This window comes from Parasteatoda tepidariorum, chromosome 9 (assembly GCF_982258835.1).
Source record: "Parasteatoda tepidariorum strain Cologne lab strain chromosome 9, Ptep-v5.0, whole genome shotgun sequence".
NCBI lineage: Eukaryota > Metazoa > Arthropoda > Arachnida > Araneae > Theridiidae > Parasteatoda > Parasteatoda tepidariorum.
The window spans coordinates 64,061,017-64,078,598 of NC_141763.1; the positions used below are offsets into that span (position 1 = coordinate 64,061,017).

Sequence of the window (17,582 nt, forward strand, 5' to 3'; positions counted from 1 at the left end):
TTGATGAAATAATTTAAATAACAAAGGTTAAGTTATCTGTCAATTATCATGTCAATTTATCCGATGGTACTGCGTTTTTTAAATGAATCAAATATGACGTTTGCCAGTTCCACAATCAAGCCAATGATTTACAGCGGTTTCTGCACAGAAATCTGAAAGAGGTTTTCCATTTAGGTAGATGTACATAAATGCGTTTAACGCTTCTTGTTTAAGAACAGTAAGTAATGTGTTTTTTTGTAAGTTCATTGCTGAAAAGTACCTTTCAACCGCTGCAGTACTCCCAGACAGAGAAAACATCAATTCCACCATGCGCAGTATGTTGCTGTATTTCGAGATTAGAGGGTCATTTTAGAAGTGTGGCGCTAGACTCTTGTAAAATAACAAAAATTGAAAATGTATCACGAGCATTTACGGGAAAACGGCCGTCCGCGCGGACGCTGGATTCGAGAAATTTGTTGTCCGCGGGGAATTTTTGACCGCCGAGGACGGGCGGTTTTTCGAGCCCTGCCCCATCGTGAACAATATAAAGATTACAAGGCTATTTTTTACAGACGGACCAAAATTTCAGAAATCACGTAGCATCTGCAATCGTGACTGATCCTCATACCATAGCCGAAAAACTTATCCCATATTCATCCGTTTTTACTTCAGAATGTAATGGAATTATTTAAGCCCTGGAACACATTTTTTCTTAGAACTACAAAAAATTATTGATATATTACTAAGAGATTGATATGAGAGATGGTATGAGAGATTGATATATTACTATTACTTGATATATTACTAAGATTCAAAGAGTTGTGTCGATGTATTACGTCACTGAGTAAATAAACCTCATACCATTTTACCCAAAATTTTAAACTTTTACAATAAATTGACTGATGGTAAATATGATATTCTTTTATCTTGAATCCCTGGTCATATTGGAATTCCAAGGAAAAGAAATGGCAAATTCTACTAAAAATAATGAAAAGACCACTGACACATACAGATATTAAAAATGTTATAAATAGTACATTAGCTAAAACATGAGAAGCAACATGAACAAGTGAAATTAATAATAAACTGTTTCAAATAAAACCATCAGTAGTCCCTAATAAACCATTAAAAATGCCTAGAAAATTAGAAGTCATTATAAATAGATTACGAATTGGACACAAACGTTTCCCCCACAAACCTTTATTATTTGATGAACCAGCTCCCGTATGCGCAAGATGCCAAGAAACTTAAACAGTTACACATATTTTGACCCAGTGTATTAAATATGAACAATTTAGACGTCGATACTTCAACCATGAATTTCCAACTTTACGGGATTTAATTGGAGACACTTCACTCAATAATTTAAATCAACTTTTACCCTTTGATATTACTTTTACCAAGTGAGAAGTGTGGTATAGCCTAATATGGCTCTTGCACTAAAAATAACTAGTTTTTCTATATCATAGCTACCACGTGTACAATCAGAAAAAAAATTTCAAATTGGTGGTAAAATAATAATTAAGGCAGGTAAGTATGAGTAATTCTTATATAAATTAAGCTATCTTGCCAACATTTAAAATCATAACTCTCAAACTATATATCTGGGACATTGTGGTAGGTGAAACAAATTCTTTTAGAAACCAACAAGGTTTCAACTTTAAACAAAAACAGTGCCACCTCTTTAAAACATTCTCCTCAATGATTGTAGAAATTCGCAATTATGAAATTTTCTTTATGTAATCCAGTTACGTAGTAAAAACGATTCAATCCTTTGAAGTGGTTGTAAAATTTTACATAAATGTATTTTTATTAAAAACTACATCGCTAATATTATATCAGAAGTAGTTACATACCTGCCAACTTTTAATACCTTCCATTGTCATTTTCCCCAGTGGTATTAAAATGGAATTAAAACTTAAATTTTAAGCAAACAAATACGTTGCATTTGAAAAGACTTAAGTTGACTACCATGATAGTACCGCATATTAATATATGTGCTTAATTTTTGAAAGAATAGTGGTGATCAAAATCATTTAAAAATTAAGTTTATAAAAGAAAAAAATAGTATATATTTGCTACCACTTTAAATATGAAAATAAAATCTTCCGGAAGAGTTGGCAGATATAATTTGTAGTATTTCTCCCTCAGTAACTTTCAGACTATACAACCTAAAATTAGTTAATATGATCAAAATATTTTAAATTAAAAGGTGGTAGCTAAGAGTTTAATATTGATTATTTTTGTAGAGGTTTGTAAATTTAAATTTCTTGATTCCATAGTTCAAAATGGATTTGAATATTTAGAAATTTTTTAAAAGTTATGATTTAACATTTTATTATTTATTTCATACATTTAATTAAGAATGATTTTTTCCTCCACTACATATAAAGAACTAAACATATACTTGTATAAAACCTATTTGTTCAGAATAGAAGTTTATAAATGCGGTTAAAATTAGACAAATTAAGCTAAGCATGAATATTCTGTGACTTCCGGGTTATCAGCTATGGGTTCATAGTTTGAGACATTTTAAAAGATAATCGTCTAGAAAACGAAAGATTATTTGTGGCTTCTAAAATACTTTAATAATACTTACAATGATGTTTTTTTTTTTAAAATTAGACTATTTGATATGCGAAGAAAAATTTCTTTTGTCATCCGTGATTTTAAATAAATGAATTACTACTTTTTAAAGTTGGATTACGAAATAACCCTGATACATACCTGCCAACTTTTACGCATTTGGCGTAAAATTTTATTTCTGTATTTAAAGTGGTAGTAAAATGTATACTTCCTTGCATTTATAAACTTAATTTAAAATCTTTTTGATCCACCACTATTTTTAAAAAAATTAATCATATATATTAATATGTAATACTTTTATGACAGTCCGCATAAGCTAGTTTAAAATACCGCGTTTGTTTCTGCCTAAAATTGTAATTTAAATTCCATTTTACTACCAATGGGGAAAATCATCCTCGAAAGGATTAAAAGTTGGCAGGTATGCAGATAGTTTTACAAGCTCGTTTTAAAGGAAGTTAATGCTAAATTCAGACAATTTAAATATTATTAGTTTTATGCTAACTGTTTTGCAAAGATAACTATTTTCCAACGAATACTTATTTTTTTAATTTTCTGTTACTTAAAAAGGAATTAAGGTAATGAAATTTTTAACTAATTATAACCTTTATAATTTTGCTTTAAAACAATTCTTGAAAGTTTTAGTTACGACCTTATGCTTCTAATAACACTAGGACAAGCTATACTCTTCAGCCATAGGCCTCACAAATTAAGCTAGGAAGGAGCGCTCTTTGTTTGACAAGAGAGCACCACTAGGGTGAAGTGCGATGTAGTAGAGAACCCTTTGTATAGACGTAGCACATTCATTCGTGAGGCCATTCCTACAATCTAGATTGTTCACATATTATGTGAAGGAAAAAGAAATTTCTTCATCTTTCTAATTAGCCCTTGATCGATTAAGACTTTTGGCGTTAGGCATAAGGAGGTGATTGGGTAATTGGCGGCGTATGGAACGACTAGAGAACTAGTGTAATCTGGTGAATGGAAAACTCCCGAATCGAGGATCATCTTAACAGTCATTTCTTCTCCTCAGAAGTATCCATAAGTAGCTGATTGTGATCTAAGGGGTGTTATCTAAGGGGTGTTAACTATGTATAGCTGTGTAGCTGATCTATCTATGTAGCTGATCTATCTGAACTATGTGTAGCTGATCTATCTAAGGGGTGTTAACTATGACTTTAGACTGATTTCTGTTACGGAGTACCACACTCCACTCCTTCGTCATGAGATACTCGAGTACTGTCGTTAGCAAGAGATACTAGAGTAGCAGAAGCTTTGGTCGATGTAGTGCAGGTATATACTCTGTGCATGGCTTAGTAACTACTTTTATTTACTTTATTTATAAAAAATTGGGCACCTGGGCCGCGCAGCGGCCCCTATCCCATACATCTAGAAATTTACATAAGTTTAAAGTGATAACATTTTGAATTTAGCAGTCGATGTGGTTGCTAATACAAAATTACAAGCACTTTGCTTGGGTAAATAAACATTTGAATATCGAAACTAAATTTACACATATAAATATAAGCATATAAATATAAACATAATTTGAAATATATATACATAGGTTGACATAAATTAATATAGTAAATATAACATTTGAATATCAAATCTAAATTGACATCTGTTGACATATATAAATATAAGCGAAATATTGTTCATTAAATACAATAGAATTTGCAAAGGAATTTAACGTGCATAAGTTGATAAATATATATGCATAAATTGGCTATATTATCAGAAAATAAAATTTGATGTAATTTAATGTAACATAAGTAAAAGTCTACTGTGAAAAGTTCAGTGAATTTAACTTGAGAGTCTTGAAAATAAGAATAGAACTCACTGGGTTTGAGATGATTCCCCGATGATCTCCCTTAGAAGATGGAGCACTTCTTCATTTTTGAGCAATTCCTGTAATTCTTCGATTAATGACACTAATCGGTGAGCAAGTTTAGGCGTCGAATTTGATGTTGCTCGAGGGCTCCTTCTGCTGGGGCGGGTCTCGCACCCAGTATAGTTGGCTGTGTGGTTTTTGTAGCAATTACAACATTTTGGAGGTGTTGTTCTGTCTTTGTTGCATTCATGAGACCTGTGGTTTTCAGCGCATTTTACACACCTTGCAGGTGCATTGCAGTGGCTTTGCGTATGTCCATAAATTTGACGGTTGTAACATTGTGTAGGTCTTCGACCTCCTCGAAATCGTTCGATTTTGATCGGGATCTGCTGTATGTTGTTGACTTTGAATACTCTATGGTGATTCACCGTTGATGTTAGGATTATGAGAAAAAGTGGAAGGTGCCGATAGGCCTCTCCCATTCTCTTCTTAAACTGCACTATTTTAAAGGTTTCAATATTGTTTTTCTGTATTGATGGTATCTTTATCAAAGTCCACAGGCAGGCCCCGGACCAAAACCTTAATAAATCTGGCTTGCGGTGTTATTTCTGGTTTGCTGGGCGGATCCTGTACTTTGTCGGTAACCTCCTTAGGTTTTGTTGTCGGCAAGATAGTGACGTCATCTGTTGAGTTATGTTGGCTAGAAGAAGGACAGCTGTTTGTAGACATGAGTGTAGAATTATCTTCAATTGTTTTGACTGCATTTTGCTTCTTCTTCTTTTTTTCTTTTCTTTGCTGGTGGTTCTGTATTATTGTTAATATTGATGTCCGTGTCAGTTTCTGTATTCGGTGTTGTATTCAAGTTTTCATCTTTATTTTCCATGGTTTTGTCTGCAGTGCTTGGATTAGTTTCAGTCATTATTGATTCGACTTTAATGGAGTTTTCATTCATCACCTTGTTTTCTTCTGCTTGAAATTTTTTCCGCTTCCATCTGACGTGATAAGCTGCATTTGTCAGTTTTAGGAAGTATGAGTATTCATAGTCTCCAGGGTAACTTGATCTTATCTGAATGAGCAGTTTGCTAAGTAATTTATCTAAATGAATCAGCTCCTCTGTATCAAACTGAGAGTAAAACTCTACAAGATCATCAACAATATGTTCAAGTTTAACTGATGGAAAATATCTTTTTGAAATCCCACAGGCAGCAATGATTTTTTCTAATGACGTGGACTCTACGCAATGCGACGGTGAATTACGACCAGAGAATGAGACCTTTCCACCACGAGCTGTTTTATGATACGGCATGATTTGAAAAAACAAAATGGCGGGATCAAAATCCAGACATCAAAATGGTCAGTTATCAGTATTGTCTCTCTCGTATCAGAAACCTGACGAGATCAAAATCAGCATCACTCACCTTGAAACTTTCAGGATAATCAGCATCAATTCTTCATGACCGACATCGCAAGGAAGAAGAAGACATCAGTAGAGCAAGACCAGCATCAGTTGTCGGCATCCTAGACCAGCATAGATCACTTTCTTGCAATTCTCCGGCTTGATACTCGAAATTTTCACAATATGATTACTCACGACCATAAAATCGTGCTGCATGTCGGCTTAGTAACTTACGACAGTTGGAGCAGTTTTATATATATGCTATAATTGTAAAATCTTGGTAGTTGCAGAAATTTAATTTTTCTAGAAAATTGCTAGATTGAATTTGTAGAAAGATGTTAGATTGAAATGATTTTCCTACCAGTTTTTGCCCTTTTCCATCTTGGTATATGTAGGCTTTCAAGCCTTATATATTTGTAAAGAAATGAGTAAATTGGATGTTGGGAACTGTCTTAAGTATTGAATTTTACTCCTTTAAATAAAATTAATTTACAAAACTGTTAAATAAAGTTCACTCCTACCTATTCTCACCATAATTTTCTCTCCGTCAGATGTGGTCATACCATTGACTTGAGCCATCATGTCCAAAGCTGCCCTGGCTACATTTTCAGCATGATCAGGTCTCCTTTCGGGTGCCCCGCTGACTAGCATATACACTTGACCAACTGTTTCCACCTAATGAACTCATAGAAAGTATAATTAACTGCGCAAACATTTAAATTTACAATTCTACATATGACTGAGAAATGGTTCATGATAATGTGTGCTTAATGGTTAATATTTAATCCAACTTGTTTATCAAGACCAATATCCAAATAAAGAGACGAACTAAGTTTTGTGTATGAATAAAAGTGAAACAGCAGGAGAAGATCACAAATAATGTCAGATAATTAGGATTCAGACATGAGATTTCGTTACTACAATGATACACCTTCTTCAGTACCGAAACACAGAAGTTCGTCTTCGGAAAGAACTCTCCCCACCACAAAGTCTGAGGCTGTCTGCTGCTAAGGAAACAAGAACTCATTTCAGGGAGGGTAGCTTCTCTTCATTTTAGGGCTAACACAGTAGACCGAAGAAAAAGATTCCCTTTCTTATACCGACCAGTGCCAAAACCTGTCCTAAACAATGACCCCTCACCCTTACTTGAAATAGTTATACCTCGTTACCATAGGACGAGTGGTCAGGGGAGTTCTTACTTTAGACAAACTATAGACTAGCAGAAGAAATTAGAAACAAGTTCAACAAGAATCAAGAGAATTGACCCTTAGGATTATTGAAGCTAAGATGTAGAAATTTGAAGGGAAAAAAATGAATTTCCAAACATTTTGAAAGAAGGGTGATCATTAACTAATAATTAAAACTTTAATAATTATAAATTATTGGGATTTATTGGATTTCCAAAGACTGCAATTTTAAATGGAAAAACACAAAATTGGTCGTATAGTTCCTGAGAAATCAAATTTTAAAATACGTTGTCTTTTTTTTCCAAATTTGATTTCTTAGGAACTATTTGACCTATTTCCATTACACTTTATATTTAGCCATTTAAAATTGCATTCTTTAAAATGATGTAAGAAATTGTAAACCTTACAATTCAGAGTTTTTCGAGTGTTATAAATTAATAAAGATGAAACTGCGCATTTCAAAGAGGCGAGCTACTTTCGCATCTGATTCCCTTTCTCTCGCTAACCCGAGCCTATCTTAAATAATGACCCAACTTGAAATAGTTAAACCACGTTGCCATTATCACCTTCACAACTCCGGACGGATTTCTAAGGGCGTTCTTTACTTATACAAACTATAGATTTAGGAGGACGCTGGTTACCTAACAATATAAAAATAAGAGCATTTACAAAACGTTTATCATGCTCACATCAGGATGTTTCTAACTTTTCGCTCTTGATATAAATTTTTAAATTCCTATCATAAATGAAGCTTAAAAAGTATTATATTATGGGAATAATTGCCGAAAATAATTGCTTAATCGAGGAAAAGTAAGAAACGAATATTCTAATTAATCACTATTGAAGAAGGTTATCTGAAAACGTCAAAACTTGTTTGATTTCCCCAGGAAACAGAGAGGAGTTGGAAGGTGGCAATAAAAACGCCATTAATGAAATATGAAAACGCCAGGCAATAAAACTGGCTTTCGTGGTTTTCCCCCTATTTTTCTCACTAGTGATTTGGCAGATTTCGATAGTATTATTTTCAATGAAATTAAACTTCAACAGGGCCAGCTTTCATGTGTGTATTTTGAATTTTTTAATAAGGAGTTTAAAACTGCAATATTAAAGGTGGTCAGTATTTTTTAATAATACATTCCTGTTATTAAAAGAATTATATTTCAATATTCGAACAAATACTTGATGTTAAGATAGACTTTACTTACTTTAAATACGTTGTAAGAGTCGGTGACTTTATCAAAGAGTGAGAATACTTCATTTATGCAGGAGACGGCTTCCATGGCTGTCAGTCGGGTGCATAATTCAGAAAACTCCACTATTTCTCCAAATAGGACGGTTACGTTGTCAAAAGACTAAAACAGTATCAAAAAATATATTTTCTCAATAATATGTTTAAGCCAAGACTACAATTTTCCAAAAATATTTGAAAAAGTATGAAGTATTAGTAGTAAAAACATCTCAGTTCTCATAAAAAGCATAAAGAACATTACCTCACTTGCCTAAATAGCAAAGTCAGATGCGTAATTAAATATAAAACAAAATTTTACTTTTTATACTTAAAAACCTAATTAACCTTTAAATTATCAGTCCTATTGACTTCGCATAAGATTATTTTTTATGAATAGCATAAAAAATTCATCGGAAAAAATACATACATACTCATTAAAAAAAAAATCATGCATATTCAAAAAATCATGCATGCAAAAAATCATGCCCCTTCCTTCCCCGAAAATAGCTCTTAAGGTGGAATATTTTTTTTTCCAATTGCAAAAATTTACATAGACCATAAGACCTAAATCACTGCATATGTAGTTTCTTGCCTCTTAAGCTCTTGCGCGTGGCATATATTTAAAAAAAAAAATACGTGTTAAAAACGAAAGAAAAAAAATTTCTCTTTAATTGCTTAGGTTATTATTAGAGCCCGGATTTTGATAACCTAAAAAATATCAACTAATGCCCTTAAAAAGTGCAAAAAGTGCCCGTGAAAAATGCTCTAAAAATGCCTTATGACATGACTTAAATAAAGTAAAAATATCGAACCAAAACAATGTTTTACTCTTTAAAATTATTATGAGTCATTTCAAAAAATATAAAGCAATGCAATACTTGTTCTACGTTCATTAAAGTTTGAAAAATATGTTTTATATACTAAAATAACAAAAAATAGGAAAAGATATTGGCTCCAAAACAGTTTCATTTTGTATAAAAACCTTAATGAATGTAACAACTTAAATAAAATAATAAATTAACAAAAAACTTAAAAAATGCTTTAAAATGCAAAATAAGCTCCAAAATTTAAAAAAAAATGCCCTATAAATCTTAAAAAATGCTCTAAAGGACAAAAAATGCAAATGTCATCAAAATCCGGGCCTTAGTTATTATCATCAAAATATTAGAAATAAGATTATTTTTTTTCAATAGGAAAAAAAAAACATTTCAAGTGAAATAAACGCTATATTCGATATTTTCACGTATATAGAAAATGTAGATGGGTGACTGTAATTTTTTGCTCAAATAGTAGCAAAATAATTTAAATGACTTAATTGATCATGAAAAGCCTAAAATTCTTCATCATCGTCTGATTTCGACAATTGCGAATATAATGTGGTTTGAATGAAATTCAAGACAAACTGCAAAATTACAAAAGTCCAACAAATGGCCCGAAATTGCCGAACTTTTCGAGGGAAAATTTAAAAACAAGTAATCGTCATCTACTGGGAAAATGGTAAATTATGCATTGGACTAACTGAGTTTGGGCTTCACGGTATTGAAGCGCCGCTTTTTCTCTTGCCCAAACTTGGGGTGGGCATTTCAAAATTGGAGCATTCGTAAAAAGTCAACATATTATAACCGTAAAAAGTCAACATACTATTATTATGGCCAGTGATGCTTAATTTTTGGAAATATGTAGTAATTGAAAATTAAAAAAAATGATATGAACGGAAAACAAAATTAATGAAAAAAAGGCAGCCTCCAAGCAATTGAAGAAATTATTACTTGTTAATAATTTTTCTTAAAAACAGATTAACAGATAGATTCGAAAAACTTTTTAAGGTTGGGCAGAGTGGGGTCAATTGTAAAATTTTTTACTTAACTATTTTTAACTAACAAAAAGTCCAATATATTATTAGTATTAATTGACAGACGAGTAAAGTAGATTATCCTCAACTAGAAAAAAAAAATAAATACCTTATTTTAGATGTTATTATATTAGCTATTTACAATTTTTGACAGTCGTGCACATGTTACAATTGTCCCCACTTACGGGGTCAATTGTAACAGTTCATAAATTCAACTAAAACATAGTTATTATACATATTATCATAGTTGTGATATATTTTTTTATTGATCAAAATGGTTGTGATATTTTAGGAGTAAAAATAATAATGAGCAGAGACCTAAAGGGTTAAACTTTTAACTTTAAGGGGTTAAAAATTTTAATTTATGCTGTGAAAGGTGACAAATAAAATAATGCACATGCAACATAATATAAATGATATAGGAAACTATTGGTGGTTCTTAAAGAGTTAAGTAATGGTTTGTAAACATAAGATTATTTATTTTCAGCTGTTACAATCGTTCCCAAGACGCCATTTCAGCTTCATTTGTTAAAAACAATGCTAGTTAATTAACAAAACTAATCTTTTTATTGAAAAGTTAATTAAGGTGTCCACTTACATATTCGGTTAATAATTTTTATTTGTTTAAACAAAATTACTTTGTTACAATATAATATTCTAATACCAAAAAAAGTACTTACGTAGCGTGAAAATATCTTTTGTGATGTAACTCTTTCAAAAGTACATAAAAATTGTTGTCAGCAGGGGTGTACATGTAAATTTATTAAATACACCTTGTGCGCCACGGAACCAAATCTAGAATCCGACACTCGAAATTTTTGCACTGTTACAATCGTACCCTGTTACAATTGACCCCACTCTACCGTACTTATTTCTGTTCTATTTTTTTTCCTTCCCTATCGAGTACTTAAGAAAAAGTTGAACGAATTAGAACCAATATTTTAATGAAATTAAAAATAGTTATATTGATATTTACCTCACATGTTTCTATTGCATCTTCTCCATTTCTCAACCTTAGGGCAACTGCTTTAGGGATCATCGAATAAAGAAGATCATCTCCTTTCTGCTTCCATTCATCCCTCTTCTTTAAATTCTCCTCCAGCTTCTTGCTTCTCTCCTCTTGCTGTATTAAGGGGGAGGAGAGGAAACAATCAAAATTAGATTAAAAAAAATTCTCTCCAACAAAGCTGTACAATTTATCGTATAGCTTATTTATATTGGTGGCCCAGGGAAAAAACGCTCTTCTCACAATTAGGCGAACTAGGTAAGAATCTTAGCGATGGCTGGTTGACATGAATTTTGCTGTCGGGCTAACCGTGGGTGGTTTTCATGGCAAACTCGGGTTCGTTCCATCAAAAAGTCTTCTACGAAGCCTAGTTTCTCCCAATGCTTAATCCAGGAGTTCCCATGCCTTCTGATTATAAGGTTAAGGTGATGAACATTGGTAGTCGTAAGCTCATATATATATTTATCATACATATACTAGTTCATATATATATATATATATATATATATATATATATATATATATATATATATATATATATATATATATATATATATATATATATATATATATATATATATATATATATATATATATATATATATATATAAATGAATAAATAAATACAAGAAAACACGAAGAAAGTTAAGAAAAACAGTAAGTTTCATTTATTGAGCTTAGGCTGCAAGTAAACAGAACTCATTAGATAAGTTCAAAATGAAGAATAAAACAAAGAAAAATTATGGACATATGAAAAAAAGGGGGGTGGGTAATAAGAAGTAAAAAAATAACAAACAACAGTTTATTAAAAATTTGAAGAAAAAAAAAAGAAATGTTAATTAAAAAACCGGAAAAAAAAGAGATATAATCTTTTCTTCAGCCCACACGATTATATCCGCAAAACATAGTGCTTTCTGATATTGTATCAATAAAGCCAAAGCAAAATATATTAATACAATAGTGTGTATTAATTGTATTAATATATTATAACACACTATTGTATTAATATATTTTGCTTTGGCTTTATTGATACAATATCAGAAAGCACTATGTTTTGCGGATATAATCGTGTGGGCTGAAGAAAAGATTATATCTCTTTTTTTCCGGTTTTTTAATTAACATTTCATTATTTTTTTCAAATTTTTAATAAACTGTCGTTTGTTATTTTTTTACTTCTTATTTCCCACCCCCCTATATATATATATATATATATATATATATATATATATATATATATATATATATATATATATATATATATATATATATATATATATATGGAAAATAATATAATGAAGATTAATGAAAAGAGAAACAAAAATATTTTTAAAAAATATTTAAAGAAAAAGTTTTTTTTTAATTATGAAAAAGCCGGTAATCAAAATAATGAAAAGTTAAAATCATTTGTTTCATTATTTTGTTTTTCGTGTTTTAATAAGTTTTTTTAAATAAAATTTTTTAAAAAATATTTTATTTTAATTATTTTTTTTATTTTTTCATTAATCTTTATTTCTTTATTGAAGTTATACTTCTTATGCGACTTCCAACAAGCTTGCGTTAAACGTTTAACGATACATTTTTATTGGCCGGGAAATCACGTGGTAGGATTCAGTTTTCCCTCATTCATTTCCATATTGTTTTGGCTCTCACTAGCATAAAAATAATAAAAGTCATAAAAGTACTGTTTTTCTAAAAATTCGCGATCGCAACGAACTATAGGGGGCGTTGTTGTATGAGACGCATACCTGCGATTTCTATATGAACCGTCATTCAGTTACTCTGGAGACGTCGTTAATGTAGCGTGTAGCATTGCAACGTTCCTTCTTTAATGTGGCTTATTAAATTTAAAAAAGAAAAATGCTTGATCTTCTTTCTTGTACAATCGAAAACAAAATGGTATCTCTTTTTATTAGAGAAGGAACATCCAAAACACATCGGAAAAATATTTGTACATTAACAGAAAAAAATATGTATATTCTTATAAAAGTTAAAACCTAATGCCCGAGAAATAGTTTTACTAAATTTAATGATATAACATGAAAGGCCCATTTAAACTTTACATTCTATAATTTTAAGAATCACATTACTTCAAAAATTAAAATGAACAAAACGTATACATAAGCCTCATAATATTATGAAATTTAATTTTGTAAACAAAGTTTTTTGACAACAATTTTTATCAAAAAATTTCAAGTTTCAATAAAAATCATTATTTAGAAACTAAGAAACGTAAATGCTGACGAAACAAAAACAAAAACAATTCTCTTTTGTCGCCATTTATAGTGATACCAATATTCGTCTTTGGGATTTGCCAAAAACAAAACAAGATGCAATTTTATTTTTTCAAGAGGGAAATATTTTGCCGAAAAAACGAAAATGTACCAATTCCCACAACATAAAACTTTATCTTGGTAAACGTACGTTTTGGAAATGTTATTTCATTTAGAATCTTATTCATCAGAGTTCATATGGCGATATGATTGTTTCGAATCTATGCTAAACTCTATATCGGCTCATTTTCCACCGAAATGCGATTGACTATTTTGATTTTAAATAAAGTGTTTTATTTTATGAATTGTCGCAAAAATTTTAAGTGTAGATTAGCGGCACTTAAAAACCGCCAAATCTGTAGCGGCGGTGGCGTTAATAAGTAAGTACCGAATTTTTATTCCATACTTTTCTGAATCATATTACTTCAAACATTGGAATATACAAGAAGTATACATAAACACATAATGTTATACCATTTAATTTTTCAAAAGTATTTTGAGAACAATTTTTATCAAAAAATTATAAACTAAAAAACGGAAAATAAAGAATTCTTAGGATAAAAAAAACGATTTTAAGAATTCTTAACATTGAAATAAAAACTTTCATATTGTTTCTTTTTTTTTTATTCTTATAGTTCTTAATCAGACGTAAAAAACCATTCTGTAGAGAACCATCATCAAATGAAAAAAAAATATTTACAAGCAAATTTTTTATTGTAAAAATCATTGCACTTACCTGATTTATGATTCCCGGAGAATTCCAAAATGATAAGTTCCTTGTTTGAAAACTTTATTCTCAAATAATAGATACATAGTTTATACCTTCATTACTTTTAGATAACATACTACACAGCAAAATGTTATAATTGATATGAATTTGAATATGTAGCTAAAAACAGAATAGCTGAATTCTAGTTGAACTTATTCTTTCGAAATTAAAAAAAACTTACCAAGAAAACGATTTAAATTAATTAAGATTCAGCACAAATGGCACTATTTCCAGTAACTTGGATAATTTTTTATTGTTGTCTTCCGAATTATATGGATACAGAAATATATGCTATTCTACAACGAAGAAGAATATGCTATAACTATTACGATTCTGTATGTTCTGAATTCATATTTATTCACTGGAATGACGAAAGCAATGTTGACTTCACTTTAATTCGTAATGAATTGAAGACAGAAGAAATGCATTTTACCTTAATACACACATCTGTAACAGTATCCGAAATCGGAAGTCATCAGTTGCAAGTTTGTTGATAATAGAAATTAAAAATTATTGAGGAATTTTTCTTCAAATGTTTGGCGTGTTCTGTTCCTGAAAGATTTACTAATATTCTGGAGATTTTTTTCAAGTTCTTCGGCCTTTTCCTTAGGGGAATTTTGTTTCTTATTTGCTGCTAAAAAATGGCGTCTGATTCAGTCAATGACTTTGATGGAACTAAATGAAAACGTGGAACTAAATGAAAACGTGATAAATTAATGTCCGATATTTACAGGCTCCCGCTAGACGGCGTACTCGAACGTTGCGATCGCGAATATTTTTTTAGTTTGTTTTGATACACAGATAATTTAATAGGGTAGTATTTTTTTTTTTTTTTTTTTTCAAATTTAGTGGATAACAATTGTAAAAAATGAGTGAAAACAATCCCACGGACAATGCGACGGATTTAAGGTTATGTCAAGGTACGTCTCTTGTGAATATCAATTGATTGTTAGGTTTTCTCTTTTGAAATTACATTATGACGCATTCACATTCATTATTAATGCAAATACATTTTCCAGGGCGAGACGATGAGGCAACCACAAGCACTTCCACTTGTTCAAGAGGCCCACGAGGGAAAAATGCACAATATTACCGTGATTACAGAGCACGGAAGCGAGCGGAGCAGGAAAAAGACTCGTTGAATAGAACTAGTGATCCTTCTACGACTGCTGATTCTTCTACTATTAACGTCGCAGGTTGCGAAGTTTAACTTCTTCCGCGCGGAGGGACTCCACGCACTACTTTTTTTCCCATGTTTTCTCTATATTTTTTAACTATTTTATGAGTTCGATATACTTGCAACTTATACACAGTGAATAAAAATTTTTAATTTTTTTAATTTCTTTCGTTTTTCTTTCTTTTCTTTTTATTCTTTTTTCTACTTATACGTATTTCTTTTAGCTAGATTTGCGTGGCTTTTTCTGCTCACAACCCGAATGGTAAAACCCGAAGACCCTCACAGGGGAAACCTGTTCGTTTAAGAATTTACCATAAGATGTTAAATAAAATTTAAAGGAAATCAATTTGCATGTCATCTATGGAAGTTACTTTCTTTTCTTTAAATAAGATCACTTATATATATTCTGGAATTATTAATTATTTTAAATTTATATCAGTAATGAAAGTGGGTGAAAAAATATGAAAACAAACTTTAACTGATTACAACATTCAGTTATTTGAAGCATTAGCGAGAAATATAGGTTACAACTCATATAATTTATGAAGATTTTACTTTCAAACTAAAGTGATGTGAATTAAAGCACTATAACGAGCAAAATTGCATGATGTTCATCATTTACATTTATATGTAACTTGAACGCTGGCGTTTTCAAATTATATATATGTTTTCATTTTATAATTATAACTGTTATGAAAATGAGGGAAAAATTCCTTTTATAAAGAGAACAAATGAGGCACCCAATTCAGAAAAAGGAGAGGACCAATTTTTATTTATTATATTTTAATACACTTTTGAATGTGAACAACATCGCTGCTTTCGATTACCCGGGCACTGAAGCAACCCGATTGAATGGAAGAACCTCGCACAATTATAAAATCTGTTATTTTTTATGATGTAAGCATAGGTAAAGAAAAAACAATGTTAACCTAAATACACACTCTCCAACCACAACAGGATTTCCTGCTTTCTGAAATTATTTTTCTTAGTGGTAGCAAATATTATGTAAATTTCTTATAATTAATATATAAATATAAATCATTAATGCATCAATATAAACCAAAATTAAAAGAATTTTGCCCACCACTACACATAAACATTAGCAATTTTGTTTTGAAAAAAAGGAAGAAAAGAAAGGACAATTTTTTTTGTTTTGAAGTTCTGTCAAAAGTTTTATAAAAACGGTATTTACTTTAAAAATTTCCTTTTAACACCTTCTGCTTTAAAAATAAAAATCGCTTGATTTCCCACAGTAGACTTGTATTATGGACAAGTAGCGTTAGTAACAAAAACACCACATGAAAAAATATTTTGCTAAAACCTCATATACTGAAAGTATGCCTTTCCATTTCCTAATTTTATTTTGCGCTTCTCTGCAATGCCTTTGTATCAAAATTCTTAAATTATACTTCACTCATTGATGCCTCTCATCCTTTCAAAACGATCTTTCTTTTTTCATAAAAAATGGAGGTAGTATAGGTGATTCTTTAAAATTTATTTTGGAGAAATAAAATAAGTTCTATCTGCTGTAATATATTATTAATTTAATTGTTTATCTGGACCTGAAGTCAATGAACAGTGCTCTTTTAAAGCAATGGTGGTAGGTAACAAGAGAAAATGCTCACTTGGTATAAATAAACATGTACTACCTACATCACAGGTATTTTTCATTAATAGACCACTTTTGTAGCTCAGTACTAATGGCTTAATTGCAAAATTGGTTTAACGTAATTCATACACCTTATACCTTAAATTGCTTCAAGATTAAATAATTCTTTTTGAGAAAAATGACGAAAATTAGCAGAATCAAATCATTAAAATGTATGTGATATTTATTATATTTAAATAATTTTTAAACGTAGATTCTTAAAATTAAAATTTTATTCTAATTGCAGGGCTCAAAGCTCTTATATAGCCTCCTATAAAAAATTTTTAAAAAAACTTGAGCCGCATTAATTTAAACTATCAAATAAATGCTTAACTTTCACTTCAATTTAAAAATATCATCGCATCCCCCCCCCCTCCATTTATTTGAATCTCAACCAATTTCATATGAAATTGTGTCACAAGAACATCTGACAAATTGTATTGTATAAATTAAAGATTTTTTTTAAAGAAACAAAAGCTAGCAAATTAAGGCATAAATTAAGTCTGAGTAATAAACTGAAATTGAGAAGATGTGATAGTATGATTTTTCACCGCTAGGTGGCAGCAGGAAGAATTAGTCCTTTTACGAAGAAAGCTAAGAAATTAAACTTAAAATAGTGAATTAAAGTAAAAATAATTAAAAGTCTTAACACA

The 17,582-nt window shown here is 30.5% G+C and overlaps 1 protein-coding gene across 1 annotated transcript in view; it reads right to left on the minus strand.

Annotated features, from left to right (window-relative positions):
* LOC107443776 (soluble guanylate cyclase 89Da) overlaps window positions 1–17,582 on the minus strand; it is a 72,780-nt gene that overhangs the window by 17,935 nt on the left and 37,263 nt on the right. The window contains exons 5-7 of the mRNA XM_087152007.1: window positions 11,036–11,182; window positions 8,185–8,331; window positions 6,314–6,467 (exon numbers count right to left, since the gene is read on the minus strand). Coding sequence (XP_087008133.1) covers window positions 6,314–6,467; window positions 8,185–8,331; window positions 11,036–11,182 — 448 coding nt within the window. The remainder of the gene's footprint in view (window positions 1–6,313; window positions 6,468–8,184; window positions 8,332–11,035; window positions 11,183–17,582) is intronic.